Source organism: Engystomops pustulosus, chromosome 4 (genome assembly GCF_040894005.1).
Source record: "Engystomops pustulosus chromosome 4, aEngPut4.maternal, whole genome shotgun sequence".
Classification (NCBI taxonomy): Eukaryota; Metazoa; Chordata; class Amphibia; order Anura; family Leptodactylidae; genus Engystomops; species Engystomops pustulosus.
In genome coordinates, this window is record NC_092414.1 from 24549587 (window position 1) to 24577163 (window position 27577).

Below are 27577 nucleotides of genomic sequence, written 5' to 3' on the forward strand. Positions count from 1 at the left end.
TTTAACAGCAGGGAGCAGAGGGTTAAACATTGGGTAAACAATGCCCTACTGTCCCCAATTCTACACCAAGCAGAGATTGATTAAAAGTGCCTACATATTTCCCCCCAAAACAAAGGTCTGTGTCTGGAATCCCAGGACAGCACAATTCACTTGAATGTAATTGAGCTGCAATACCAGTCACAGCCACTATACAAGGGTTGTAAAATGCAAGATTTTTTTTTTCTTTTCCATACCAAATCCTGATTTGGCTCTGGGGACCTATTAGGAATTAAAAGGGTTTCTCTGGCCTCCTTAATGATTTTGGAGGCTATAAAGATCATTCCTCGCAGTGGAGGACCCAATAAGTCCATGCATTGTATAGATGACCCATTGATTTTTAACAGGAACTGTGTAATACTTAACTTCTCCAGTAGAGGTGCTATAGGGGAATGAAATACTTATTACCAGGTCCCTCAAGAGGGACAGTAGATGCTTTTACCAGTTTATTCGATGGTATTAACAATAAAAACCCTTAAATATTGGTCATATAAGATGAAATGCTACCTACCAAGATGGTGGTGACAATATACGTCCTGTTCTGCACTCCTATAGATTCATTTCCAGCCTGGGCATCCGTAGCGAGAGGGATTAGTTTATCATCTTCATTCCACGTTGCAATCTGGTAATTAGGAAAGGAAACATAATTTCTGTGAATGTCTCCTTTCTATAGTTCTGGGCCATTAAGCTTGCAATTACATCTACTAACAACAACACATAGAAGTTCCGCAGCAGGTTAGACTAAGGGGAGACAAAGCAAAAACTTTGACATTTATGGCACTGGGTAATAAATCAGTGTTTCCCACTTGGTTCGCCGCAGAGTTTTGAGTGTGGGCGTCTTTTGCAAGAGGATTTAAAAGCGTCGGTATGCGGCAGCCGCTCCGACTGTCAGGGGCCATTAACAAGAGTGAGAACTCATATTTCGGGGATAATCTTGTAGAGACCCCACGCTGTTTATAATGGAACTCGGATTTACAAGGACTTTGGTCTATCAAGTTTCATTGATGCGGATCTCATTTTGGTTGATTTAATTATATTCCTTAGGTTTTTTTTTTTTTTTTTTTTTTTACAAGAGTCACACTGTGATCAACCCCTTTAAGATAGAGTCATGATTTAAAGTGTGTACTTTGTGCACTATGTGGATCATTTTCTAGCAGAAAGAGACTCTGAGACTCAGTGTGGAGACCTAGCTGCTGAGACTCACTTCTCCCTCTCCCATCTCCATAGACTTTTATGTAATTTGACATATCGGTTAGCAAGATGGAATTCAGAGCGTGCATTACAGATTAAAGGGGCTGGCCATATTGCCTCAAGTTTTTTGTAATGTGTGTGCAAGTGTGGGGGGCAAAATATTAGGTAATTCAACAATATACTCAGTACAATATAATAATTCCTTTATTTATATAGCGCACACAGATTACACAGCGCTGCATAGAACTTGCCAAATTGGTCCCTGTCCCCAATGGTGCTCACAATCTAATCAGTATGTTTTGGAGTGTGGGAGGAAACTGGAGGACCCAGAGGAAACCCCCGCAAACACGGAAATAACATACAAACTCTTTGCAACTACACTCCACAAGATGAAGGTATTTTAAACTAAACACACTCACATCTTGTTGAGTTCCTCCTTGGTCAAGATCTAGTCTTGTTTTAGATCCTTGTGTCCTTGTTTTTTTAAAAAAGCCCTGGGGGGCTCTCTAGGGCATGCCCAAAATTCCTGGGGATGCTCCTTCATCGGCTAATTATGAACAGCTCCGTGTATGCTTATTTCTCGCTTCCGCCCTCGTCTCCCCAGCCAGAGACTCGATGGTGTTACCAGACTCTTTTGCAATTCTGGACGACCAAGTGGGCACCGAAATTGCCGAGGGCCAGATGACTTCACCGGCTCTCTAGCTGGGGAGGGGAGGGAGCACCCAAAGTTTGTTTTTAGTTTAAAATACCTGAATCTCGTTGTACAGTTCCTTAAAAATCCTGCAATGAGACCAAAGAGCCTTGCAATATCAGCCAACAATGTCCCTGAGCAAAGGAATTAACAATTTGGAACACTGAAGTGCCAGGAAGGGGTTGAAGTTTCAGAGACACTTGCCACTTGATAGGACAATGGGATTATATCTTCTACAGGCCAAAAGAACATCTATTTTCAATGACTGAATGCAGACGACAGCTGTTGTAGGGTACTTGTCACTCATCAGTGCAGTGTAGGGTTGGCCCCCATGTTATGGAGATTGCGGTCACACCTATATGGCGTGTCGGACCGTCCTAAGCTGATATTCTATGACTTATTTAGAGCATACAACTGTCTCTCATAGATATTCTGCTAGAACCATTATTTTGGTGGACAATGTCAGAAAATATAGCAGGCAAGGAGACAGCTATATACCTTCTGCTTCTAGTCATTTAGAGCAATGAATGCATCTGTGGTGGCAAGATTGAGGATAAAGATTGAGGTCCTGATCAGAGCTACCTTGGGATTTTGCTTCCCTAAGGGTATCACAGCCCTTGAGGAAACTGAGAAACAAGCTTTTCCATGGTTCATTACTACAGCACATAAAATCCAGAATAAACTTTCCACTTTGCAGCATAAGAACATGATGTACAACCGGATGTACAACCCGACTATTACATTGTTTTAGAGAACGGAATACACAGTTCATTGTAGGCCCCTTTAGTCTATTGAAGTCCCGTGTCTAGTCCAGGGGACCTGAACACGCAACGTTTGGTATGGACTCGAACTTTACAGTTCAGGTCTGCTCAACACTAATCTTGATCTAATAAACCGTTCCAATCAATTACATCGATAAGTCCATTATAAACATAAGGTGGCCTCCTCAGGCCTATAGTATGCCAGTCCAACATGGATCACAGTAGCCGTAGGTCAGCTTACTTCCATATGAGGAGAGAGTCTCTGCTCTCATTCATAAAAGGGTCTCAAAGTGGAAGATCCTCTTGATGACATTGATATTGTTAGAGACAACCCCCTTTAACTATAACGAATACATACTACGTTGTGTAATAGTAATAAAGTTCGGAGTCGAGTCCGGGGGACCTGACAACCCCCTTTAACTATGACAAATCCATATTACTTCTTGTACATTCCACCATTCAATCACCTTAATGATATTACATAGATACAATATGTGACTATGCTAAATTCTCTCTACTTTAAAAATCTATAATTCTTTGGCCAAAAATGTGACATCAAAACTATCAATGGATGTCTTTCACATCTTACAGCTAGAAAATGACCATAAAATGCAGTCCTAAAATATTGAAATAAAATATGTGGTGTAAGAAGGTTGTGGCACTAGAGGACACAGGGGGCTCTGGATATTGGCACCCTGGTGCCGCAGCTGTAAGTGAAGGCACCCGGACGGATGACTCTAACAGAATGTGAAAGCCTTATTGTGAGCGCAGCTTCCAATCACTTTCTGTTAGCCTTCGCTATACGGAGATGTTGACTCTCGACCCTCGGAGCCGTCCAGTTTCGGAGCAACTGAGCAATGTCACAGAGAACAAAGTACAGGTGACACACAGCCAGAGCCCGTAGTGTTCAGAGATGGAAACCTTAGGGGACAGAACCTCGACTTATGAGGCAATGGAAAAACAGGCCCTTTGAACTATTCCTCGGTGTAGAATAACCGGCCGCCCCTCGTGTGAACGTTACTGGCTAATTCTGTTTGATGTTGCATGAGCCATAGAAGGAGCAGAGGTGACTTTGTCATTGAACTGTTTCATTTGTGTATTCAGAGATCAGGATTTCACATGGTGGACGCCAGCAGCAAAGGGTCCGTGTAAAACCGTATACACGTGGACTGGGTCAATGATCTAGTAATGGCAGCAATTAGCAAGGTTTTAAAATATGAAATCCGTACACACAAGACTCATGAGCCCTGTAATGAGTTAAGCTAGAAGGGTCCCAATATATTTTCCTCATCCCCATCACAGTACTATGTCAGCCGCTCACAGGGTTCAACCTTAAAGTGATATTCCCATTTCAGCAAATTAATGTTATTGTTTGCATTATAAAAAGTTATAAAATTTTCCAATACACTTCCTTAAGTGTAATTCAAATTTTTTCTAGATCTCTGCTTGCTGTCATTCTATAGAAAGCTTCTATGTTTACTTTCAGTGGACATAAATCTGACCATGGTTAGGCAAGATACAACATCTCCTCTATAAGGGTACAGTCAGACAACCACGTGCTTGCCCGGCCTACAGCCAGGTGAGCACACGTCAACATGCAGGAGAGGAGGGCGCAGGGCCGGCGCCATAACATGGCGAAATATACGACATGACCTATTTTTTTCCGTGTGCTCACTGCGCAGTGACCGGGCACCATAGGCATCAATGAGGATCAATATATTTGCGGCTGGATACTGGCCCCATTACGTTCCTGTGAATGAGCCCAAACATCGTATGTATACCAGCTGAACTCAGTGAAAAGTAATTTTCTCCAGTAATTTTCTCCATTGGCATCTTCTCTGAATGTAGTAAAACTGTTGCAGAAGGAGAACACTGTAACCCTGGCAGCTGCATATTGCTCTATAGCCTTAGTTACTTGACCTACTGCTACTTCTGAAAGTAAACTGTTTTCTAATGTTTATTGCAACAGTAGGGGTTTCTAAGTCCCATTCTCCTATTCCCAGTCCAATTCTTCCAAGGAAGAATTTAGGACCCCAGTTAGGTGATGACCACCTTAGCAACATAGCTATGGTTCAGCGGTGTACAGAACCAGAAATACAGAGAGTTGAATAACGGGCAGAATTGGATTTTTATCTGGTTCTGTATCTCACAGAATCACAAGCCTGATGTAATCTGAAAGGTGAGATTCTTATCTTTGATGATACAAGCATGTTTATAGGTGACAATGGTGACCATCTACATGCAGCCTCTAAACCGGACTCTTCTCATGCGAAATATGACTGTACTCGGCTTTTTTGCATATGACTTTGGAGGAGTTTTTTTTTGGTTCCTTTAAACACAAAGAGCAGAGACGGCTCCGAGTATCTTCGTTCCCCGTCTTTGGACTTCCCCACTCATTAAATCACGCTTCTGCTTTCCTCTAATGAACAACTTGCATGACTCTCATTAAAATGTTAATTAACTCAGAGTGGATAATTTGTGGAATCTTTAATCCGAGGTGAAGATTCTACAGTTTTTTTTTTTTTAGCTGGAAGCATACCCATTTCTGTGGTTTTTGTGAGGGGCCATATTATAGTATACCTGTTGACTGTTGACTTCCTCCTGCCTTGGTGGTTTTGAGAAGACCTTATACTTGGCGCTTTACCTAATGTTGACTAGTTGGAATTTTTTTTTATCTCTAGGCCCCACCATGACTTTGAATAAAAGGGGTTATGATCCAGGCTAGAAAAAAGTGATATTACCAATCTTTTTTCCTCCTTTTCATATGCTCCGAGGGTTACATAATTCAATTGCTATGAGGGACTTAGATGCAGTGTCTTTACACTACCATGCCATAAATTTTCCACCCCAGATCACATAGTCCACCACTCCCAACTCAGTACACAGGGTTGGCTCCAGGTGTCAGTAGGCACATGTGGTGGCATTAAAAATTCAGAAACTCCTGTTCCCTAAAATATTCCCTAGTTTTTCACCTCAAACAGCCCCTTTATGGTTATTTTATATACGGCCCCCTCGTGGTTATTTTATATAAATCACCCTCGCCCCCATGGATTCCTTATGTACAGCCTTATATGACCCCCCCCCCCCAATCAGCCCTGGGCCCAAGCACTTGCCCAGGAATGCCCAGTGCTGGCGCCAGCCCTGTCAGTACATCTTGCTGTGATTGAGGGGGTCAATGTTTTCATACAACTCCTTAAATACAGCCCCTGTTGACATGAGACAAGGACTCAATCGAATGGGAGAACTTGTGACTTGGGGTGACAGCATCATTGTAGGGAAAAGTAAAAACACTGCTTCCCAGTCCCTTATACAAAAGATACAAATGTTTGACTGGCATACTCATGAGAAGGACACCTATGTACAGGGTTCCCACCAGCACCCCTTTTCCAATGAGTGCTTAGCCAAGTATGCATGTGTTCTCCATAGAAAGAGAGGAATAAGTCACTGCCAAACTCAACTGGTGGAGGCGTATCTCAGGTGGACACATACATATTAGTTGGCTGGTTGGATCTGAGGTTCATCCGTCATCCAATAAGTATAGTCAGATGATTAGTAGGGAATCCCCAGTATTCAGCACCATGGAGAGCTCATGCCTGAAGATGTGTAGTATAGGCAATGGCTATGGCTATATTTATATCATGTTTACTAGAGTTAACTGGGTTCCGATTTGTGTTATTTACTGCCACCCATTAATGAGAATTAAAATCGAATTATTTGTTCAATGGACTCTGCTTCAATTCCAAAGCCCAGACTCGCTTTATAGCGCATGCACAGGTCATGCGGAGTGAGGAGAGGATGTACGAAGAGGTGTTAAAAACTTTATTTTAGTATTAGGTAAATGAACTTCAGAGGCTACTGGGGCGTGGAGTAGCCTTGGCTCCCAGTGCCTGGCCAGGCTAGTACACGCCCAAGAAGCCTCTGCAGGTAATTTACATATTAATAAAATAAAATTTTTAACAAGTTAGGTTCTAGGATTAATAAGTTACAGATTAGGGCAGGGACAGGAGGAATCTAACATCACATCTACGTCTGATAGTAGATTCCTCATGGTAGGTTTACTTTAAAGGAAATCTAGCATCAAAATCCATCATGATAAACCAGGGACAGTTACTATTAGATCCAGGCACCATGACTGTGGTCATCTTCTTATATTTATTCTTTTAAAATGATGCTAATAATCCTGGGCTCTTGGTGTTGTTACCAGAGCCCCTTTGTGCTGCAGATTCAAAGGCTATTACAATGTGCAAGGATCACGTCTCCCCTTGTCCTTTGTACCGAGACTCCATCTGCAGCTGTAAGACTACATCAGGCAGAGGGAGGGGGAAGTACTGAGGGAGCAGATGGGGGAGGATGAAACAGTGTAGCTGGCTCTGGCACATTAGCATAATTTGAAAAGTTGATGTTAGAAGGAAGGAAGCCATGGATAACAAACATAAGATGATTACCACAGTCACAGTGCCTGGATCAATGTGTGATGGTAGATTTCTTTTAATGGTTTTTAGGTGTGGGGTCAGAGGGGTGCCAAAATGGATAGGAGTGAGGTACAAGGGGTCATGGTGTATAGGAGGGGCACAAGTGGTTTTTAGAGGAGGTTATAGTATATTAGAGTGAGGCAGAAGGGGGTCAAAGTCTACAGTAATGGTGGTACACAAAGTAATGGTCTTTAAGAACAAGGATCACAATTGATGAATATCACTAGATACTGAGATACTTGTGAAAGATGAATAAGTATTTAAATACTTCTACATCTAACATCAGATTTAATAATGGTAGACTGCCCAAACTTACATGCTTGTTCTTTCTCAAAGTGGGTATCACTTTTTTTTATGTAATGGAAAGGCCGGATGCTTTTAAGAAAATATGGAAATGAGTTAGTCGGTCCGGTGACCCCACCCCCCACTCTTAATTTTAGGCTGGTCCTGTCCAACGATTGGCAATCGGCTGGTGGCATCAGCCTAAAAATTAAGAGATTGGGGCATGCATAGATCAGTGGATGGTAGAGCCAAGAGGCGCTCCAATGCCGTAGACCGTAGCCCCTCCGACTCATTTCCATATTTTTATAAAATATAATTTGGCTGTTCCATAACATAAGAAAAACGGTGCCATTCGCTGTGAAATAGAACAAGCATGTAAGTTTGGACAGTCTATCATCAGTAAATCCTTTGATGGGGGCATATACAAGCTAAGTGACTGTAGATTCAGCCCTGGTGCCACTCTTATCCCACCCTTTATATACTTACCTGTCGGATGTCTTTATGCTTTAACTCTAATACGTGGAGGGTGTAGTTTGTCCGTCGTCCCTTTTCATTAAACTGAACATTTCCGGACAGTCCTTCTAGTCGAACCTAATGGAAAGATAAAAAATGATACCATGAACTGATAAGCAAAGATATTCAATGAAATATATTAATATAACTATTGGGTAGATGTCCACCAACAGACGGATTCATAATGACAGCACAATCTTGAGTGCACCTGATATTTTATGTACTTACCTGTTGTAGCGCTCTCTGGATGTCTATTCCTTGCCCCCAGGGAACAGCAGGGTTGGCCAAGCAATCTCCAGCATTACCACGTCTTGAAATGTCTATCCTTTGTTTCCTGAGATTCTGAAAGGCTTCATACATCACTCGTACTCCATCATAGGTCAGCGCGGAGGTGTACTATAGTGACAAAAGAGTAATAAAGACCATTTATAACACAGCAAATACATTCCGAGTACATCAACATTTCTAAAGATGTGTCCACCTATAACTTAGCTCGAATTTGGTGTACAACCCTAAAAATTTAACGACCTACAATGTTGTCCTTAAAAGCACAAAGCAGAAACTTAACAAACTTATTAAAAGCACAAACGTATCAACTTTTTGTAACGTCTTGATTAGAGATGAGCGAGTATACTAGTCCGAGCTTGATGCTCGTTCGAGCATTAGTGTACTCGAAACGGCTCGTTGCTCGGACGAGTATTTTGTCTGCTCGATAACGAGCTTTCACTTAAGGAAACACAGTGAAGAACAGTGAAGAACACAGTGAACACAGGATCATTTAAGTGAAGAACACAGTGAAGAACACATTGCAGATGTTTCCGTACATCTACTAACTTATCAGAAGACATTAGTGCCGAACGGTGTTCTTCACAAAAGTATGTAAAGAACAATATGTGTGAAGAATCTTCACACATATTGTTCTTCACATACTATTGTGAAGAACACCTTTCTGTACTCATGTCTTCTGATAAGTTAGAAGATGTACGGAAACATCTGCAATGTGTTCTTCAGTTTCCATACATCTGCTATCAGAAGACATGAGTACAGAAAGGTTTTCTTCACAATAGTATGTGAAGAACAATATCTGTGAAGAACACATTTCAGATGTTTAACACGGGTCATTCCCCTTTTTGAAGTTCCACGAATATTCCATTGAATAAAAAAAACGAAGAAACGGGACTGACTTCCTTATTTCTCAATAAAATGACACATTTTATTGCAGAGCCTTGGTCCCCTTGAAAAATGCTTGAGTCCCCCATTGACTTCAATGGGGTTCGTTATTCGAAACGAGCACTCGAGCATCGGGAAAAGTTCGACTTGAGTAACGAGTACCCGAGCATTTTAGTGCTCGATCATCTCTAGTCTTGATGAATCTGTCTAAAAATTAAGGTAAAGTTGCCTCCAAAAATACTTCCTGATAAATCCACCCTTTGTGCTCGATAAAGGATCTTGTAGGAAAAAAATGACTGCTACTATGTGACATTCTATATCTTCCAGAGCTGGGACAAGTCTTTGATATTGAAATCAGTCAAGATATAGTAACCATTAACCTCTATACTTAAGCCCAATGCCAAATTATAAGGTTCTACGTGATTCTGATGCTAAGCAAGACAGGTCTGTGCCAGTTACGTGATATCCATAAACAACACATATTAGATAATATGGAGCAGAGAGGAGCAAAACTTAATGTCAGCAGGGCATTTTTTTTATTTTTTTGGGCCACAACCTAAATTTCTTATTTGAAAGGTCCCTGTACGGGCTATCGGTTGTAAATGTATACTCCATGTCTGTGATAAATGAAACCAAGACTGAAATGGTTGCCTTAAGAACAGGTCATTATTTTGGTTGAAATGTAAATCAGAACTTATTTTACCATAAAGAAAGTAATCGCTTCAACAAGTGTAATACATAGAGTAAATCCTGATAGGACTCATAGAAGAGATAACAAGAGTCCTGTTTACTCTGTGTTGGGCAGAGTAATCAGGACTCTCACTGTTTGTGGGCGGAGTAATCAGGACTTTCACTGTCAATCACTGTGTGTGTGTTGAGTAATCAGAACTCTCTCTGTCAATCACTGAGTGTAGGTGGAGTAATAAGGACTCTCGTTGTCAATCACCGTGTGTGGGTGGGGTAATCAGGACTCTCACTGTCAATCACTGTTTGTGGGCGGGGTAGTCAGGACTCTCACTGTCAATCAATGTGTGTAAGCAGGATAATTGTGACTGCACCTGTCAATCACTGTGTGTGGATGGGATAATCAGGACTTTCCCTGTCAATCACTGTGTGTGGGTAGAATAATCATGACACTCCTGTTAAGCATTTCTCTTGTCCATAGGTTATATATTTTTGGTTATATCCACATTACAATTGAATGAGTTGTGCTGCAGCAGTATGTACAACCCAAGGATGGTGTTGTTCCTGGAAGTACTGACCATTTTTTAATATAAGACACATGGGCTTTAGTTATTGCATTAGATATTAATATTATTATTGTAAATGTCCTCTACCGGTTGCAAACCTTGTTGCCTTGGAATCACACAACGATATTTTGACAGATCAACATCTGTTTCTCCATCAGATGATATTTTTAAAATGGTAGATGCCAATTACAGCACCGGGTATGAACAGTTGGATACTGCTACTGAAGACTAGTGGACGAGGGCAGATGTTACTGAATGCACAATTAATCTCCTACACTCCACATGGGGTTAATGGAGAATCCTGGCTGAAATTTATAGCTTTGATTCCCAAGATCAAGTGGAGTTCAATCAAATCTTGTTAGCTCATTATTTTCCTTGCAAATTAAAGACACAAAACATCTTTTGGTCTTCTGGAACTTGACTTGGCCTCCACTGGCTATATATAGTATCATGGTATATAAGGTTGGAAAGTGAAGCAGGTCCATCAGGTCCAATCTTTAAGATTAAACAAATCACACCTGTGATATTTTTGTTCTCAAGGAAGACAACCAGGCCTCTCTTGAACTTGTACAACCTCCTTCAGCAGAGAGTTCCATAGTCTCACTGCTCTTACACTAAAGAATTACTGTCTATGGTGATGGTATATCTGCCTCTCCTCTAGGTTTAGAGGATGCCCCCTGTCTATGGTGCTAGTAGAACCACCTCTCCTCTAGATGTAGAGGATGCCCCTGGTCTATGGTGATAGTAGAACCTCCTCTCCTCTAGGTGTAGAGGATGCCCCTGGTCTATGGTGATAGTAGGACCCCCTCTCCTCTAGGTGTAGAGGATGCCTCCCTCTATGGTGATGGTAGAACCACCTCTCCTCTAGGTGTAGAGGATGCCCCCTGTCTATGGTGATGGTAGAACCTCCTCTCCTCTAGGTGTAGAGGATGCCCTCCTCTATGGTGATGGTAGAACCGCCTCTCCTCTAGGTGTAGAGGATGCCTCCTGTCTATGGTGATGGTAGGACCTCCTCTCCTCTAGATATAGAGAATGCCTCCTGTCTATGATGATGGTAGGACCTCCTCTCCTCTAGGTGTAGAGGATGCCCCCTGTCTATGGTGATGGTAGAACCTCCTCTCCTCTAGGTGTAGAGGATGTTCCCCGTCTATGGAGATGGTAGAACCTCCTGTCCTCTAGGTATAGAGGATGTCCCCTGTCTATGGTGATGGTAGAACCGCCTCTCCTCTAGGTGTAGAGGATGCCCTCTGTCTATGGTGATGGTAGAACCGCCTCTCCTCTAGGCGTAGAGGATACCCCCTGTCTATGGTGATGGTAGAACCACCTTTCCTCTAGTTGTAGAAAATACCCCCTATCTATGGTGATGGTAGAACCGCCTCTCCTCTAGATGTAGAGGATGCCCCTTGTCTATAGTGATGCTACAACAGCCTCTCCTCTAGGTGTAGAGGATGCCCCCTTTCTATGGTGATGATAGAACCGCCTCTCCTTCAGGTGTAGAGATGCCCCTGTCTATGGTGTTGGTAGAACCTCCTCTACTCTAGGTGTAGAGGATGCCCCCTGTCTATTGTAATGGTAGAACCACTTCTCCTCTAGGTGTAGAGGATGCTCCCTGTCTATGGTGATTGTAGAACCGCCTCTCCTCTAGGTGTAGAGGATGTCCCCTGTCTATGGTGATAGTAGAACCTCCTCTCATCTAGGTGTAGAGGATGTCCCCTGTCTATGGCAATGGTAGAACCGCCTCTCCTCTAGGTGTAGAGGATGCCTCCTGTCTATGGTGATAGTAGATCCTCCTCTCCTCTAGGTGTAGAGGATGTCCCCTGTCTATGGTGATGGTAGACCTGCCTCTCTTCTAGGTGTAGAAGATTCCCCCTGTCTATGTTTATGGTGGAACCTCCTCTCCTTTAGGTGTAGAGGATGCCCCTATGTCAGTGGCAATGATAGATTGGCCTCTACCCTAGGTGTACAGGATGCCTCTTGTCTATGGCGATGGTAGAATTGCCAGCAACTGGCAGAAGGAAAAATAAAACTTCCCCAGTACGTTGCTAAAACTGATGTTATTGAAAATGACTTTTAGGGGGCTACAAGAAAATGTGTTTTTTCCTAATGCTCCACTCCATCCATAAAGCAAAACAGGGAGTGTTCTGCTTGCTGCTTTGCCATTGCATTAAATTGTATTGGTAACCTAAAGATGCTTATACAGTTTAATGAGAGTAATAAAGACCTTTAACCTTCTTCTCAAGACCGTGTTAAGTGGTCCCAGTTAAATCTTTATATCCCACACTGTGTGATGTCCTATTCCTGCGAAAACATTACTACACTGTCCACCACCTTAGTATCATGGCCAGCTACCCTGGTACTTACTGTATACCCGTGCACACTGCGGATCCTGGGGATCATCATGAAAAACACTTGCTTTTATAATGAGGTTATAATGAGGTTTACTACTAGTTCAATCCTCCTTGGTAAACATGACCTAATGTAAAAGTGGGTCCATCAGAAATGAATGGTTAATGGATATCATATATAGACCCTTGTATGGTGCCCTTCAAAATATTCACCACTGCCTTCATTAAACTGTATGGGAATGACTTTCTGTTTCATCTCACAATGGGATATGCTTAGATAAGCCATAATAATCCTGACAGGTATATCCAATGAGTCACCGGGCCCAGCATGGGGGTGGCAGGAATCATAAGCAGGAGCATCGCTAAATACAGGATATTGGGTAAAAAAAAGTCTATCCCACATGTTGTCAGCGATTGTAATAATAATAATAATAATCTTTACTGTGTCTGTTGTCATGACAGCTGAAAGGAGGACGAACCAAGCTGCAGATGTGATACTCAAACACAGGTGACATCTAAATACATGGCCAAAAATGTTCACAAAAATCTGTTAAATCTGGCAGAAAAGATGAAAGGTGGAGATGATGATAGCCAAGTACTACTTCTTCCATCTTATGTTCCTCTCTTATCCGATAAGTTAGTAATCTGGAACAGTTACGTTGCTAGGGGCTCGCTTCCTTACAACCCGTAGTCAGGCAGTTCACGTCAAACAAACTGTCTCAAAAGACATTGATGACTTAGGAAAGGTTGTGAATATAAGGCTGCATTCACACGACCGTTGGGGGGCATATATATATATACGGCCGCAAGCTTGTAGCCGTATATATATCCCCATAGGCCCGCAATGGGCATACAGAGTTGTACGGTGCAGCACAGGTGTGGCACCGTACCGCTCCGTACATGGGGAAAAGATAGGACATGTCCTATCTTTCCCTGTGTTACAGTGCCCTGTATCTAGGGATGGGAATGGTCAATCCTCCTCTTCTCCATGGCGCCAGACATATGTCCACCCCAACTACGGCATGGCGGGCATACGTTTGTGTAAATGTGCCCTAAGAATGGGGAAGAGTCTCACAAACAGCACCCCCAATGGATCAGAATTTCATAACACTTAACAGAAAACAAGTTCAACTCCACTCTTCAAAGCTACATGGACATGACAGTGATGTGCCCTCGGGCTACAAACAACAGACCATGGGCCCATCACTTGTCATCGGTGTGTGTTGGTCCATGACAGGAGTAAAGAATAAGGAGTAAAAATAAGGCCTACTCTGAGCTTTGCAGCTTATAGCACATATACTGTGATATTGACTGATGGTAGACTAGTCTTACTAACATGCTCCTTAGGATTTCTTCTACTAGGAAGTTCTTTTGTTATAATCTGGAACTGCACAATTTTGCTAAAAAACAGTTTTTAAAATTAAGCAAATAAGTCTGAGGCTCTCAGGCATACCGCTGTGTGCTGGAGAGGAGGAGGAGGTGACCAGCGGCACACAGCCGCACACAAGGGGACAGATAGAGCATGCTCTATCTTTTCCCCATGGACGGCGCGGAACGGTGCAACACATGTGTGGCACCTTACTGCTGCCGGGCCGCCATTGCCGTCTATGGGGACATATATGTGGCCGCAAATTTGCAGCTGCAAATACATCCCCCCAGACGGTCGTGTCAATGTACCCTTAGTCTACTATCAATCGATCTGCTGGTAGATTTCCTTTAATCATTTGCCTCAGTCAATGATGGTGTACATGTAGCTTTACTAAATGCAGTGACTAAGCATGGCCACTACACAGCAAGAAATTGTGATTACTTTTGCAGCAATGGGTAAAAGGGGCCGGCACAGGGGGTGTTCCTACCCTGTGCCTGTGTAAATTTAAAAAACCTGCAAATTTTTCTATGAAAAACTATGCCAGGTTGGCCTTGACATTGCGCTGCCGGTGGCACAGCCGCACAAGAGATATATCAATGTCTCTTGATGAATCTGCTTCGACATGGCAGGGCATGGACTTTCTCATACGCCTGTGCACGAGAACCGGCATATGATAAATTCAACCCTATTATTTTTTTCTCTCCCAAAGATCTGAATGTAGAGTTGCGCCTACCCGCGTAAAGACCATTAGTAAAACCTGTTCTTGAGTTAGGTGCAGGTCCCTGAGATGGGATCCGCAATTATTATGCACTTAAAAAATGTGGATAGGTCATACATATATAAAGGCAATTTAGCAAAGAGGATAACCAAAACTAAACTGAACATACTCACCTAACATCCTCTTCATCTTGATCCCGGTGGTGGTCTTCTCTAGTTTTGACACGCTGGGATCGCCTGAAATACAGACTTATAAAAAGCCGGCCAAAACATGGAGCACAGGGCCTGGGCTGCTAATTATTAATGTCTCTCACGTGATGTCGCCCCCCTCTCCCATTATGGAGAGGGTGGTGGCGTGAGGAGTGAATAATTGGCAGTCCAAAACTCCGGACATCGAGTCCCCATGCTCCAGGCTGCTTTTTATAAGTGTTTTTTTTTCAGTTGATCCCGCCGTGCCAAGACTATAGAAGACCAGCACCGGGATCAAGATGAAGAGCATGTTAGACTATGTTTGGTTTAACTTTGGTTATACTCTGTTGTAGATTTCATTAAACATGAGAATACCCCTTTAACAACTGTTGTGCTATGTTATGTCCCTCCACCGATCCGATTGATGACTTTGCTCCAAATCAGTATGAAGTGGTCAGTACTGATTGAACAGTATGAGAGAAGAGATACTCCCAAGTGGTTGTCCGATTTTACATTAGTTTCTAGGAGACATCGCAGAGGAACATCTCAAAACAGAATTCAAATGAAAGATTATCCAAAATGACTATTGTTTCAACTCATAAATATCCCATTTTATGACTCCCTGTGGTGGTGAGCGTAGACATAGGGCATAGGAGGGTCTATATGCTCATCTACAACCACTTCAAGACCACTTGATATTCATCTCTTCATTCAGCCGTACTTTCAAGCTGTGTTTTTGGTTTCGCGACCCTTTAAATGAGAACACTTGCCAGACCAACCATTTGTTTCCATCAGCGTTCAATATTCTTTGCTTCCATGTAACAGCTGTTGTTCTCCTGCGCTTGTATACAAGCTGGGGAGAGTAACACACGATTTACCAGAGATTTGGCTGAGGTGTTCTGGAAAATTAGCCTTGCAGATACACAAGGGGCATTACGCCTGCTACAATCTTCAAGATAAACTAGTCTATTTTGCTATCTTTCGAGCCAGAGTTCCTTCACTGTGAGATAAAGACTCACATGACTTTGAGCCAAGATTGGAAAAACAATGCACTGATCTGCGAGTACAATTGTGGTGGGAAGGGTCTAAGAATGTCACCTAGAGCTAGTTATGGGTGCAAAGATTAATTGTTAATTAACAAATCCTCTGGAGGACTCTACAAGATTGATTTTTATGGGAATGTTGCAATACTAAAATTCTCCTTTGGTGGTGCTACAGGAGAACCAATTTCATGCTCAGGCTCCTTAGAATTTATGTCTTTGCTGTGTCATGAGGGACACAGTGGGGCACGTTTATTAAGGGTCCGTTGGACACATTTCCGTCGGGTTTCGCAATTTTCTCTGAGGTTTTTGGCGCATGCGATCGGATTGTGGCGCATCGGAGCCGGCTTGCATGCGACACAATTCGGAGGCGTGGACATCTTTCAACCCGACTAATTCGGTCAAACCGCGGGATTTAAAAACCAAATTGAGTCGCAAGATCAGCACTCACATGCACCGGGAAGAAGAAGGTGAACACCGGCGGACGTGGACGCACGATCTTAGTGAATCGTGGCAGCTCCGAATCCTTGTCGGACATTCCGGATCGGCGGTGTCAATGGGATGGGTAAGTAAATGAGCCCCAGTGTATACTGTAGTGTGGATTATAATAAAAGCGGTTTGTGCGGTAGTCCGGGGCTTAAGACTTCTTGGGTGCCCATAACCACATAAACCACCCACCAAATTTCATACTGAGAAGGACCAATGAAATACTAGTACATCTATTCCTGATATCAATGTACACAAGAGCCATTTCAAGAACTTTGAAGGTCCTCCAATGTTCTGAAACCTCAGATTGAAAGCAGGCATCCCCAAGAAGTTTGATTCTAGTACCATATGTAGGTAGTGAATTCCAGACTTGTAAAGGGTATAATATTCATACAGCCCAGGGCCCATTGGCTGTATTAATCTACCCTTGACAGTGATTGTAATCCCTGTTGGGAATAGGCTGTTGGTTAAGTGCATCCCACCCCCTATCATATGTTGTTCCTTTACAGGTACCACTACAAGTACAAAGACCAAAAGTCCACCATTCACAAATATGTAAGAAAAGCCAAAACGACCCCACCCTTAAATGGGTGATATGGAGAAATAAGTGAATATACATTTTGTCTTTGTCAGACTTGTAGACTCAAGGCACATTCTTAGTCATATCTCTTAAAAAAAATTGACAATTATATTCTTGCCTTTGGCTTCTTCCAGTCCACACGAGGTTGCTCTCGGCCATCATAGTTTTTCCATTGCTGTAAGATCTGAGACACCCTGGCATCTGTGTAGTTAACTAGTTGGAAACCTGTGACATTGGCTCCTGCTTCTTTAAATTTCTGCAATTCGATGTCCATGAAGCCCTGGAAAATAATAATTGTAGTGTGAGAACATCAGCTTCTACCATGTGGTTGTGTGTTGTCAGAGCAGCCCAAATGTGCTGGAGGCTTTTGGCTTGATTTGGAATCACTTCTATTCCCCAAATTTCTAGATTTTACACATAATGTTCTCCCTGTCAGTAGGGATTAGCTTACTTTTGACATTGCTCAAAAACCTAGAAACCCCTTTTAACTCTAACCATGTCTTTTAGCTTCCAGTTGGCTTGCCACATAAACCTAATGCACTAATTTTTTCCCAAGGAACTGGGTCATAACGTGGGCATTGGTCAATTTCTCTTTGTGTTGTGACCTTGGGTGGTAATTACAAAAGAAATTAGGTCAGTGGGCTTGGCTTGGTTTTCTATCAAGGTCAGTATTTGGGCCCATCCAAAATACTAACACCAATAATATGTAGTAGGTAAATAACAATACATTTAAAGATGAGTTATAAGTGTTCCTTGGCCTGGTCAACATCTCCTCATAGATTAGATTAGATGGAAGAGTTTATTGGGCGGAAGTTCCTGCCTTATGACCACCTAGGATCAGATATAGGCAGTCCCAGGGATACGTGCAAGATAGTTTTTTTAGGTTTGTTCTGAATGTATGTTTTATAATTGTAACTCCAAACAAAATTTATTTTTTTCCCCATTGACCATTGGATTTTCAAAATTTTGTGGTGTTATGGGACCAAGGATTATCAATAAAGCTTTATTACACACACCATACAGGTGAAAATTGCAGCCTAGGACTAAAGAAAAGCATCCAGAGAGCGTCACCAGAGGTCACAGTGGGCAAAGAGGTCCATTTTGTACCTAGGGGTCACCTGTAAGAGTCCTTAAGTCGGGGAACACCTGTACTTGTACAATGACTGCAAAGGAAATCCAATCCACCCATTGAAATAGGCCGATGAACTTTAAATTGGTCTTCACTATACCTCAAACGCTCTTTTTTGGCTTAGGACTAGTTAGATCCTTGATAGATCCAATATGTGAATGACCAAAATCACTAGTGGGGGAATTACTTTACTTTTTAGGTTACAAATGTTTTATAATTATTCTTTAAAGAGGTTGTTGCTCCTGTCAACCCCTTCTCATAGAGGTCCCACAAGTAGGAGTTGTAAGGGACTTCTATTTTTGCGATCCAGTGAGTTCATCAAGTTTATGGCTTGAACGATGGTTAAAGAGGAGATGCAACCAAGAGGGTCAATAGACTCACTGTATAATAGATGGACTAATCACAATACAAAAGGAACATGGAATAGGGAACAAACACTTTGCTGGTTAGTGATATGAGATTCGTCGTCATCATCCATTAATTATCTGGTGATGTTTTGCATTTATTGTTAGTTTTAGCTCATGTTGGATTATAGCTTATTCTAGATCATTTGTCATTTTGAGCAATTCCGATTCTGCATTTCCACCTCGGTGAATCGCAAATGTCTATTGTAGACTGTAAATTCTGTACAAATTGGAAATATTTGTTATTTTGTTTTCTTTAACAAAGGCAACAATTACATAGCAGCTGCTAACATGCATAGAGCGCTGCGGCGCGGCATTGTTCCTTGGTTCCTTTGGCAACACATGCGAAGTAATACGCTCACCACACGCTTATCTACAATGCTTCCATTTGCACAATGACCCAGCACAGAACAATCTCCAGCAGTGGAACCCGCCTCTGCAAATTTCTCTAAAATCCTATACTTCACTTACCAGGTTTGCAAGAATATAATGATATCCGACAATGTTTTTTTCGAGCTTGATGATCTGCAAGGAAGAGAAATCTGGTTAATTACTATCACAGCTTCACTGAACACATTGTGGAAAATAGTGTAGGCGTTCTAGAGCCTTGCGTAACTGAACGTGTGGTCAAGGGAGAAGAAATGACATGAGAACATGCTGCACCGAGTGGTGGAATTATTTAAACCAAAGAGTGATTTTGTTTTTGAAGGGCTCGGCAGATGCCTTCTCCATCCAAATGCTATAGAATGGCACAAGGATGTAGTCTATCACAAAACCTTTAGAAAAGGAGATGGACCCTCACAAATCTCTATTAGAGCCCTTGAGGAGGGCATTGATCACTTTCCTCCCTTCGTGAAATCTCCATTTACTCTTTTAGCCCGTCATTATCGATCACCCTTCTCCCTTAATCAAAGCCCATTTCCTTACAGCTTCCACTTGTGCTGTCCCCAACATCTACAGGATTCATAGTTGAGGGTTCATCCATCCTCACCCATAATCGAGGAAGGAACCTGATGCTCAAACACATCCACCAGGAAGAATCCGCATCCTGTGAGGGAATCACATCCTGTATGATCCCGTGACATATCGGAGTTCAAATTGCAGTGTAGCAGGTCCGGTCCACAGGGCTTGGTCCTCTTGGCTATTTTGCTGATCACTGGCCTAAACATGCAACCTCTGAGGTCATTCACTAGCTCAATGGTCATGTCAAACATGGACATAGCATCATTGCTTGAGGTCAGAGGGATACCTAAAGTCCTGAGGACAAGAACTATACCTCTTGGATGGAGGGTCCTTGGTCATCCAAGGCACATGGACGAATGGGATCCCACACTGGACCAAGCAGTATCAAAGCGTAATATATAATGTGCCCATCCATTAACAATGGTCCCATTGGTCCACTGTTAAAAAACAAATACACTGGATCTTAGCCAAAGATCTATTACTATTCTCAGTACTCCAAAGGCACCAGAATTATTTGGTGCCTCGCCTGAAAAGGAGTGTGCCTTAAAAAAGCCAATGTCCTTCAATTGGTCCTCTCAAGTGGTCTCTTGGTAGAAGAACAGTTGATACTGAAGAACAGATTTGCAGTGATCGGCATCCTGCAGCTTTCTATGTCATGTGATGACAGAGCAAAATTTTTGAACAAAACGAATTACAAAACTTACACAAAAACACTCAATTTAATTACATATACAGCCCCAAATAAGTATTCAACATAAAAGTAAATTTAGGATTACAGTTAGGGTTGTAATAAGAATATACAGATGCCTTTGTGGATAATGTTAACACTACCTGGGTGAGTATTGCATTCAGCCGTTCCGACTCGCAATCTATTACAACCTGACGGTCTTTGCTTTTGTCCAGATCCTGAAAGAGCAAGCGGTAGCCTTCTTCTGTGGTGGTCAGGATGTTCACTGCTGTCACTTGCCAGTTTTTCTCTGCTGCTGTATCCAGTACTTTTTGGAGGACAGATAAACCTTAATAGAGAATAGTCATGAGCCATAAAGTACATGTATCATAGCTAATCTACAATATATGGGCCTAGTTCCGACCATAGGATAGACATCTGTAGAAGCAATCAGTTGTGGTAAGTTGCTAATATTTTTATGTGTCAGGCTCTGCCTTATAGCAGGAGACTGCCCGATGCTGCTCCCCATCTTTCTCCAGGTGGTGCTGCCTGAGCCAAAAAGCTCAGCTTGCCTCATGGATTGTAGACCCTGCTTGTACTAATCCTTATACCCCTGTTTACCACTAGGCCTTAAACTTACCTTCTTACTTCCCTTGATCACTAGATATACTGACACTAACCCCTTCACTGCTCCAGACCATCAGATATTTTGACATCACCGCTTCACCTCTCTGCATCAGCCATTGGCAACGACCAACAAAAATTCTGACGCAAACCCCCTTTACTGCCCCGGACCACCAGAAATTCTAACACTAACCCCATTAACCATCAAGACCACCAAATATGTTGAGATTAATAGATTTACTGTCCAGACCCCCAGGAATAATGACTACAGCCCTTTTATAAAGGAAAAATAAAAATTACTCGGAACAATCAAGATACATAAACATTCATCTTACCTCGGTCTGCATCATAGATGTACACAAACTTTTTCCACTTGTAATATTCTATAACACTAATAAGGGCGTCCTGAAGTTCGGGTCTGAGCTGTAGAACGAACTGATTGGATGTGGCTACGGGGAAACTAGGGGTGATGAAGCAAACGTGGAGAGCACCGCAGAATGATGTCAGCATGTTGACCGTCTTCCGATCATAGAATCCAAATATGGCGTACACTCCCTTAGCGAACTGTGAACAAACTGAGAGAAGAGATTACAGGTCAGAAAGTTGTTTACGAATTTAATATTAGCGGAATAAAATTTCCTTTTTTCATCAGATATAAAAATACAGGACTAAAGGTCAACCTCCCCGATCATGAGTGGTGCTAGGTAGGAGCCTGGTGGCACACAGTGACAAGTTCCTTAGTAAGGAAGTAGTACTATAGTTAGATTGATGTGTTGATGCAGCTCAGCAACATTCCCTTAAAGGGGATGTCTGGAACCGATACAGAGGATGAAGGTCAAAGCAGAAACCTCCATCTACTATTTGCAGAAGAGTCACTTCTAGTTACTGGACAGAGTGATTGAGGACCATCTGATTGGTATGGGTTCTGGATGTCAAAACCCCACCAATTAGATACTTATAACCTTATATCCTGCATTTAGGTCACTATTATGAAGTCACAAACATAACCCAATATCCAGGATGCTAAAGTGATTGGAAAAAACTCCACTCCGATAAGTGTCCATAACAGTCTATAAAAAAAATTGTTCTCCCGTATAGTCTGATCCATTTGTCTCGAATTTCTAACTAAGGAAAAGGTGAGAGTAAATATGCAGCAGATCAGACTACAATTATTCTGTTTGTAGTCTGTTACCATGGAAACCTAGACCCGTCTATGAGCTGCAGAGGCAAAACAATCAATAATTTTATTGGCAACGTTTAGTTTGTCATTGTATAGATGTGTTATATATGTATTCATATTTCTTCTGAGTAGGCTATTGCCAGATTTCTGTGCCATAAGATGATTCGCTTTTCAAGACAATATTGCTTTGTATATGAGGACCCACCACAGTATTAACTAACTTATATGACTTTGGGCTGATTCCAAGGGTGTTATCTATGAGTCTCTGTTGGTTTTCACCCTTTTACCCTTATACAAGAACCTGGGCATCACAGGTTCAAAATGACACAAGGGCAGTGATGGATTATCCCACCAGAGAACCAGAGGATCCTCTGGTGGGCCCAGGCTCTAACCTAATATGATACAGTAGGTACAGTGGAAAACAACCTAATTAGGAGGCTAGTGGGGTCCATTTTCTTTGAGAAGACGAATGATGCCCCCCAGAATGATTTTATCTAACAGGTCCAAGGAACCTTAGTCCGACACTGCACAAGAGTACTACCTTTTTAGAATATAGTGGACTCAATGAGGTTGTGAGGTTGACAGCTGCCCCCTTGCAAGGGAGAGGATGCCCAGGAAAAGAAACAAGTGTTGCAGATATTGCAGACAGAATCCAACATCCACACTGAAGGTCATAGCAGGTAGATACTGAGCACGGTTAGGTTAAACCATGGTCATGGACACCCATTGTGTTATGACTTGTATCCTGCCAATGGTTTTACTAGCATGTCCAAAGTTGGAATGGGCTTCCTTGGCTTCACAGATAAAATTATTCTAGTGGTGGCGAACCTATGGCACTGGTGCCAGAGATGGCACTCGGAGGCCTCTCTGTGGGCACACGGGCTTTCTACCAGGCACAGAGTTTGCCTGACATGGGATCTTCCTGCAGTCTCATGCAGTCCAAATAGTGCCCTGCTATTTTAAAGTGACCCGTCCTGTGCTGATTGGTCCTGTCCGAAGAGTGAGGAGGTGTGGACAGGGTCGGATTGGAGCTCCAAAATTCTGGTAGCAACAAGTTTGTAACTGCCTAAATTGCCGTGTTGACACTCTGGGAAAAGCTAGTGTTTTTTGGGTCTCATTTTGGGCACTCGATCTCTAAAAGGTTCTCCATCACTGCTCTAGAGGCTTCATTAACCCCAACAAATTGACCGTTCCAGCCTCCAAATTAGATTGTCTTCTGCTGTGCCTATGGGGTACAGTATGAGATTAGAGCTTTGACCCATGAGAGGATCCTCTGGTTCACTGGTGGCCAGTCCAACACTGAACATGTCCCAATACTGTATTAAATTGGTTTCACAAAAAATTAGAGGCCATAACCAAATTTAAGGTAAGTTAAGTTAAGGATACCTTTTAAAATCTGGGACAAATGAAGACATCAAACCAAATTTCGATATCTTTGTCCTCAAGAGAGAGTCAGTCACATGCAGTCACGTTTTTATCCCACGATATTTTTTTTATGTTTTATTAAGTCTTTTTTTATTGTATTCTGATGATTCACTTACAGGTTAGATATTTTTCTTCTTGAAATTACCGAAATAGAAAGTGATCTGTGGTGTAGATACAATAAACAAAAAAATCTTTCCAGATCTCGAATGCAATTAATCCCTATTTTAGCTTTTATTGTGCTCCCATCTATCTCTGTGACTACCGAGATGGGTTTAAAATATATATAAATGACTCATAGACCATCACTTCAAAAATAATGTTTATGTCCCTATTGACCAGAGCTTAATGGCTTTCATTTGTCTTCGACATTACCATGACAGTTCTGACTGCACACAACAGATGAATACATACTATACTGCCCATGAATGTAACGTTTTGGGGATTTTTTTTTTTAATTCATGTGCATAATTTTACCATTAGTGTATTTTCCTTTTAGCTAACATTTAGTTGATTGATTATTTTTTAAATTGATTGTCTATTATATAAATGGTCGGGTGAATTGTTCCCGTTCACAATGATCAGAGAGGATTTTTCTGTTAATTTATTATTTCTATGAATTTGATATACATTATACAGGTGGTCCCCTACTTAAGGACACCCGACTTACAGACGACCCATAGTTAGAGCCATAGTCTGATCACCTTGACCTCTGGTGAAGCTCTCTGGATGTTACTATCGTCCCAGACTGTAATGATCAGCTGTAAGGTGTCTGTAATGAAGATTTATTGATAATCCTTGGTCCCAATACAGCTAAAAATTTTTAAACTCCAATTGTCACTGGGGCAAATTTTTTTTTTGTCTGCAACTACAATTATAAAATATACAGTTTCGACTTACATACAAATTCATCTTAAGAACAAACCTTTGGAACCTATCTTGTATGTAACCTGGGGACGGCCTGTATAGGATTTTGCTTGGCTATGCTCATTACCATTTTAGCAAGATTTTGCCTCCTTCTGTCACATATACAAATTAAGGCCTCATGCACACAATCCTATGCATATATTGCAGTCCTGTTCTTGGGGCCACTTTTTGGCCAAAAAAAATGGGCCATGTGTCTCCCGTTTGCAACCCATAGGCTAGCCGTATCCGCAAAAAAGTACGGTCGGCTGACATCCATGTGACCTAATTTCCTAGGCACCCCATGCAAAATGGGCCGCATGTGATAGACAACAAACGTATGCATCCAGTTTCTTTTGTGTTCCCATAGATTTCTATGAAGACAATGATGCAAAACTTCAAAAAATTAAAAAATGTTCTATTTTTCGCAGTCTCACGGCCAGTTCACGGTGCAATGAGAAACACAACTATCATATAGAAAGTAGTATTTCCCATGGAAGTCAATGTGCCCATGTTAGATGAAAAAAAAATTGTTGCGGTGACCGTTTTTTTGGTAAACGCAATAACAGTTGTGTGCATTAGGCATCATACTTAAAAAAACTGTTCACAGTTAATTTTTTTTTTTTTTAAAGTATTAATAATTTTAAATAAAATGTAATTTTTTTTCACCATGCATTTCCAATGGTTCAGAAGCACCTTGGCTACCAATATGACAGATGGAAAATTGACAGCCCTTTGTCATACACATGTACAGTTCACGCACCTCCAAAAGAGTTATGCGTAATTAATATAGAGAGTTGGGACCGGGCCCCTCTGATAGCAGCTCAAAAGGTATTCCTTACTGTAGCTCAGCCCGAAAGTCCTAGGTATATTGCTAGGCTTGGAGCACTCTTTATGGGTGTCCTACCACCACGAGTCATCACTTCTGCAGGATGGTGTGAGGGTGTCATAGAAAATGGACCATTATAGACAGTAAAAGGAACTTTTAAAAAGAGAGCCTATATTGGTGGCTACAGAATAAGGGGGTCAGTTTAAGAAGGGTATATTATACTATGTGGGGCCATATAGGGGGCATTATATAGTCTGGGGGCGAGTATTATGGGTAGAGTTACGGGTGGTGCTTGTGAACAGTATTGGATTATAATGTAGGCCGTTTGGGTGGTAGTCCGGGTCCTAAACCTTCTTGAGGAACCTTCATCCATGAAATCCTCATACATCTGTATATGCTGTCAATAAACATGCACACCAGAGCTATTTCAGGACCTTTGAAGGCCCTCCAGAGGTCCTGAAACCACAGATTGAAAGGAAGCCTAGGGTCCACTGCAGTCCTAACCCACTCCTGCTTGTAACCTAGACATTTATGGCAATGTCTCCCTCCCACCGCTCCTCAATATTCTTACGTGAAGCCAGTCCCTGGTTCTAAAGGTTGGGGATCACTGCTGTATGCCGTAAAATAATAATATGAGTTGTCCACATCCACTTTCTAATGCATATTAATGTCAAACCCTACTTTATTGCTCATCTCTATGAAGCTATCGGTGTACCTCTAAGCACATTGTCATCGCGTTGTCTAAGTAAAGTGCAATCTAATGATATGGTTGCGTTCCTCCACCCGTCACATACGAAGGGGAATGTGAACTACTTACAACTTGGAAGGGTATCAAAGCCTCGCTGAAAGATTGAAAGGATGGTAATTTTACAAAGACAGTTTGAGGCCTCGTTTCTTTTCTCTTCTTCTGTTTGATGCCTTTTGATGTAGTGTTCAAGCTCCTCTCTGCAGGTCACAAAGAATCATTCCAGCCTTCTTTCAACCCTCCTAAAAAACAACCGTTCTGCAGCACAAGTAATCCCTCTCCACCGTGACATTGAGGGAGAGTATCATTAAGACAATGTCACGTTACCCATAGTGGTGTACACTTCACAGCTACTTTGATCATCTTTGTTCTAAGCTACTTTGCCCCTGTGCCCCGCTCACCTACTTACAGAGTAATCTAATGCAAATCACATCTGGAGGATGCGTGTGCCCGCCACATATCAAATATTGTTCTGCCGCATTAAGAGCTCAGCTCACATCCCTTCACCTTTGTAGATCAATGGCAGGTAGAAATCAAGAGGAACGCCTCTCCTGCAGTGCCGAAAAAACTAGCGGGTGGGATAAAAAAAAAACACGGATAACTAAATATTTGGATAAGTAATTAAATACGAGTTTATTGGCAGCCCTGAAACAGTGGGTTAGAGTCAATAAAAATATTCTCTTCTTACAAGGAACCTGACAGATTCCCTGGAATTGATATTTCTAGATTTTTAGAGCTCTGCATTGCGCTGTTCTTCAGACTGCAGGAGAACATCAACATCTGGGCGTTACCATTGCACTTGTCAATGGGGTGTGTCCTACACATTGGGGGTTATTTACTAAGGGCCCGATTCGCGTTTTCCCGTCGTGTTACCCGAATATTTCCGATTTGTGGCGATTTTCCCTGTATTGCCCCGGATTTTGGCGCACACGATCGGATTGTGGCGCATCAGCGCTGGCATGCACGCAACGGAAATCGGGGGGCGTGGCCGAACGAAAACCGCTGCATTTTAAAAAAAAAAGTGTCGCGGGACTCGCGCTTACCTTCACCAGGTATAGGCCGGTGAATTTCAGGGCATTGCGGCGGGCCTCGGGGAACTTCAGTGCAGCATTGTCACCTGGTGGACGTTGGAGGAACTACCTTAGTGAATCCTGGCCGGACCCGAATCCACCGCAGAGAATGCGCCGCTGGATCGCGAATGGACCGTGTAAGTAAATCTGCCCCATTCTGTTAACATCGGGTATATCATGTATGGGAGACCATTATTATTAGAATTCCTGTTTTATGTGTTCAAAAGGAGAAAAATGGGGCTTAAACGGTGCGCTAGTAACCTAATGGCACAAGTCTCCTCATCAGAAAAGAACTGATTCGACTTCGCTCCAACTGATTTTATTGGTATGGATAAAATAGATCCATAGGTAACGCGTTTCGGGTAAACATCCTACGTCAGACCAAAAACGTAGAGATCTATGGAACTCGTCCGATCAGCAGAAAGCTTTCCTGCAGCTTTCTGCTGATCGGACGAGTTCCAAAGGTCTCCACATTTTTGGTTTGACCAAGGGTGTTTACCCGAAACACGTTACCTATGGATCTATTTTATCTACAACAATAAAATCAGT

At 42.2% G+C, this 27577-nt stretch overlaps 1 protein-coding gene across 5 annotated transcripts in view; it reads right to left on the bottom strand.

Moving 5' to 3' along the window:
• The window catches only part of GRIA1 (glutamate ionotropic receptor AMPA type subunit 1), a 178204-nt gene that overhangs the window by 44787 nt on the left and 105840 nt on the right, over positions 1-27577 (bottom strand). For 2 of the 5 annotated variants that reach the window (XM_072145539.1, XM_072145537.1), the window contains exons 3-9: positions 21215-21454; positions 20420-20604; positions 19097-19150; positions 17211-17372; positions 8175-8342; positions 7920-8024; positions 548-658 (exon numbers count right to left, since the gene is read on the bottom strand). In XM_072145539.1, the coding sequence (XP_072001640.1) occupies positions 548-658; positions 7920-8024; positions 8175-8342; positions 17211-17372; positions 19097-19150; positions 20420-20604; positions 21215-21454 (1025 nt within the window). Of the gene's footprint in view, positions 1-547; positions 659-7919; positions 8025-8174; positions 8343-17210; positions 17373-19096; positions 19151-20416; positions 20605-21214; positions 21455-27577 lie in introns of all 5 variants that reach the window. The other 3 variants (XM_072145536.1, XM_072145535.1, XM_072145540.1) reach the window with 2 other exon arrangements.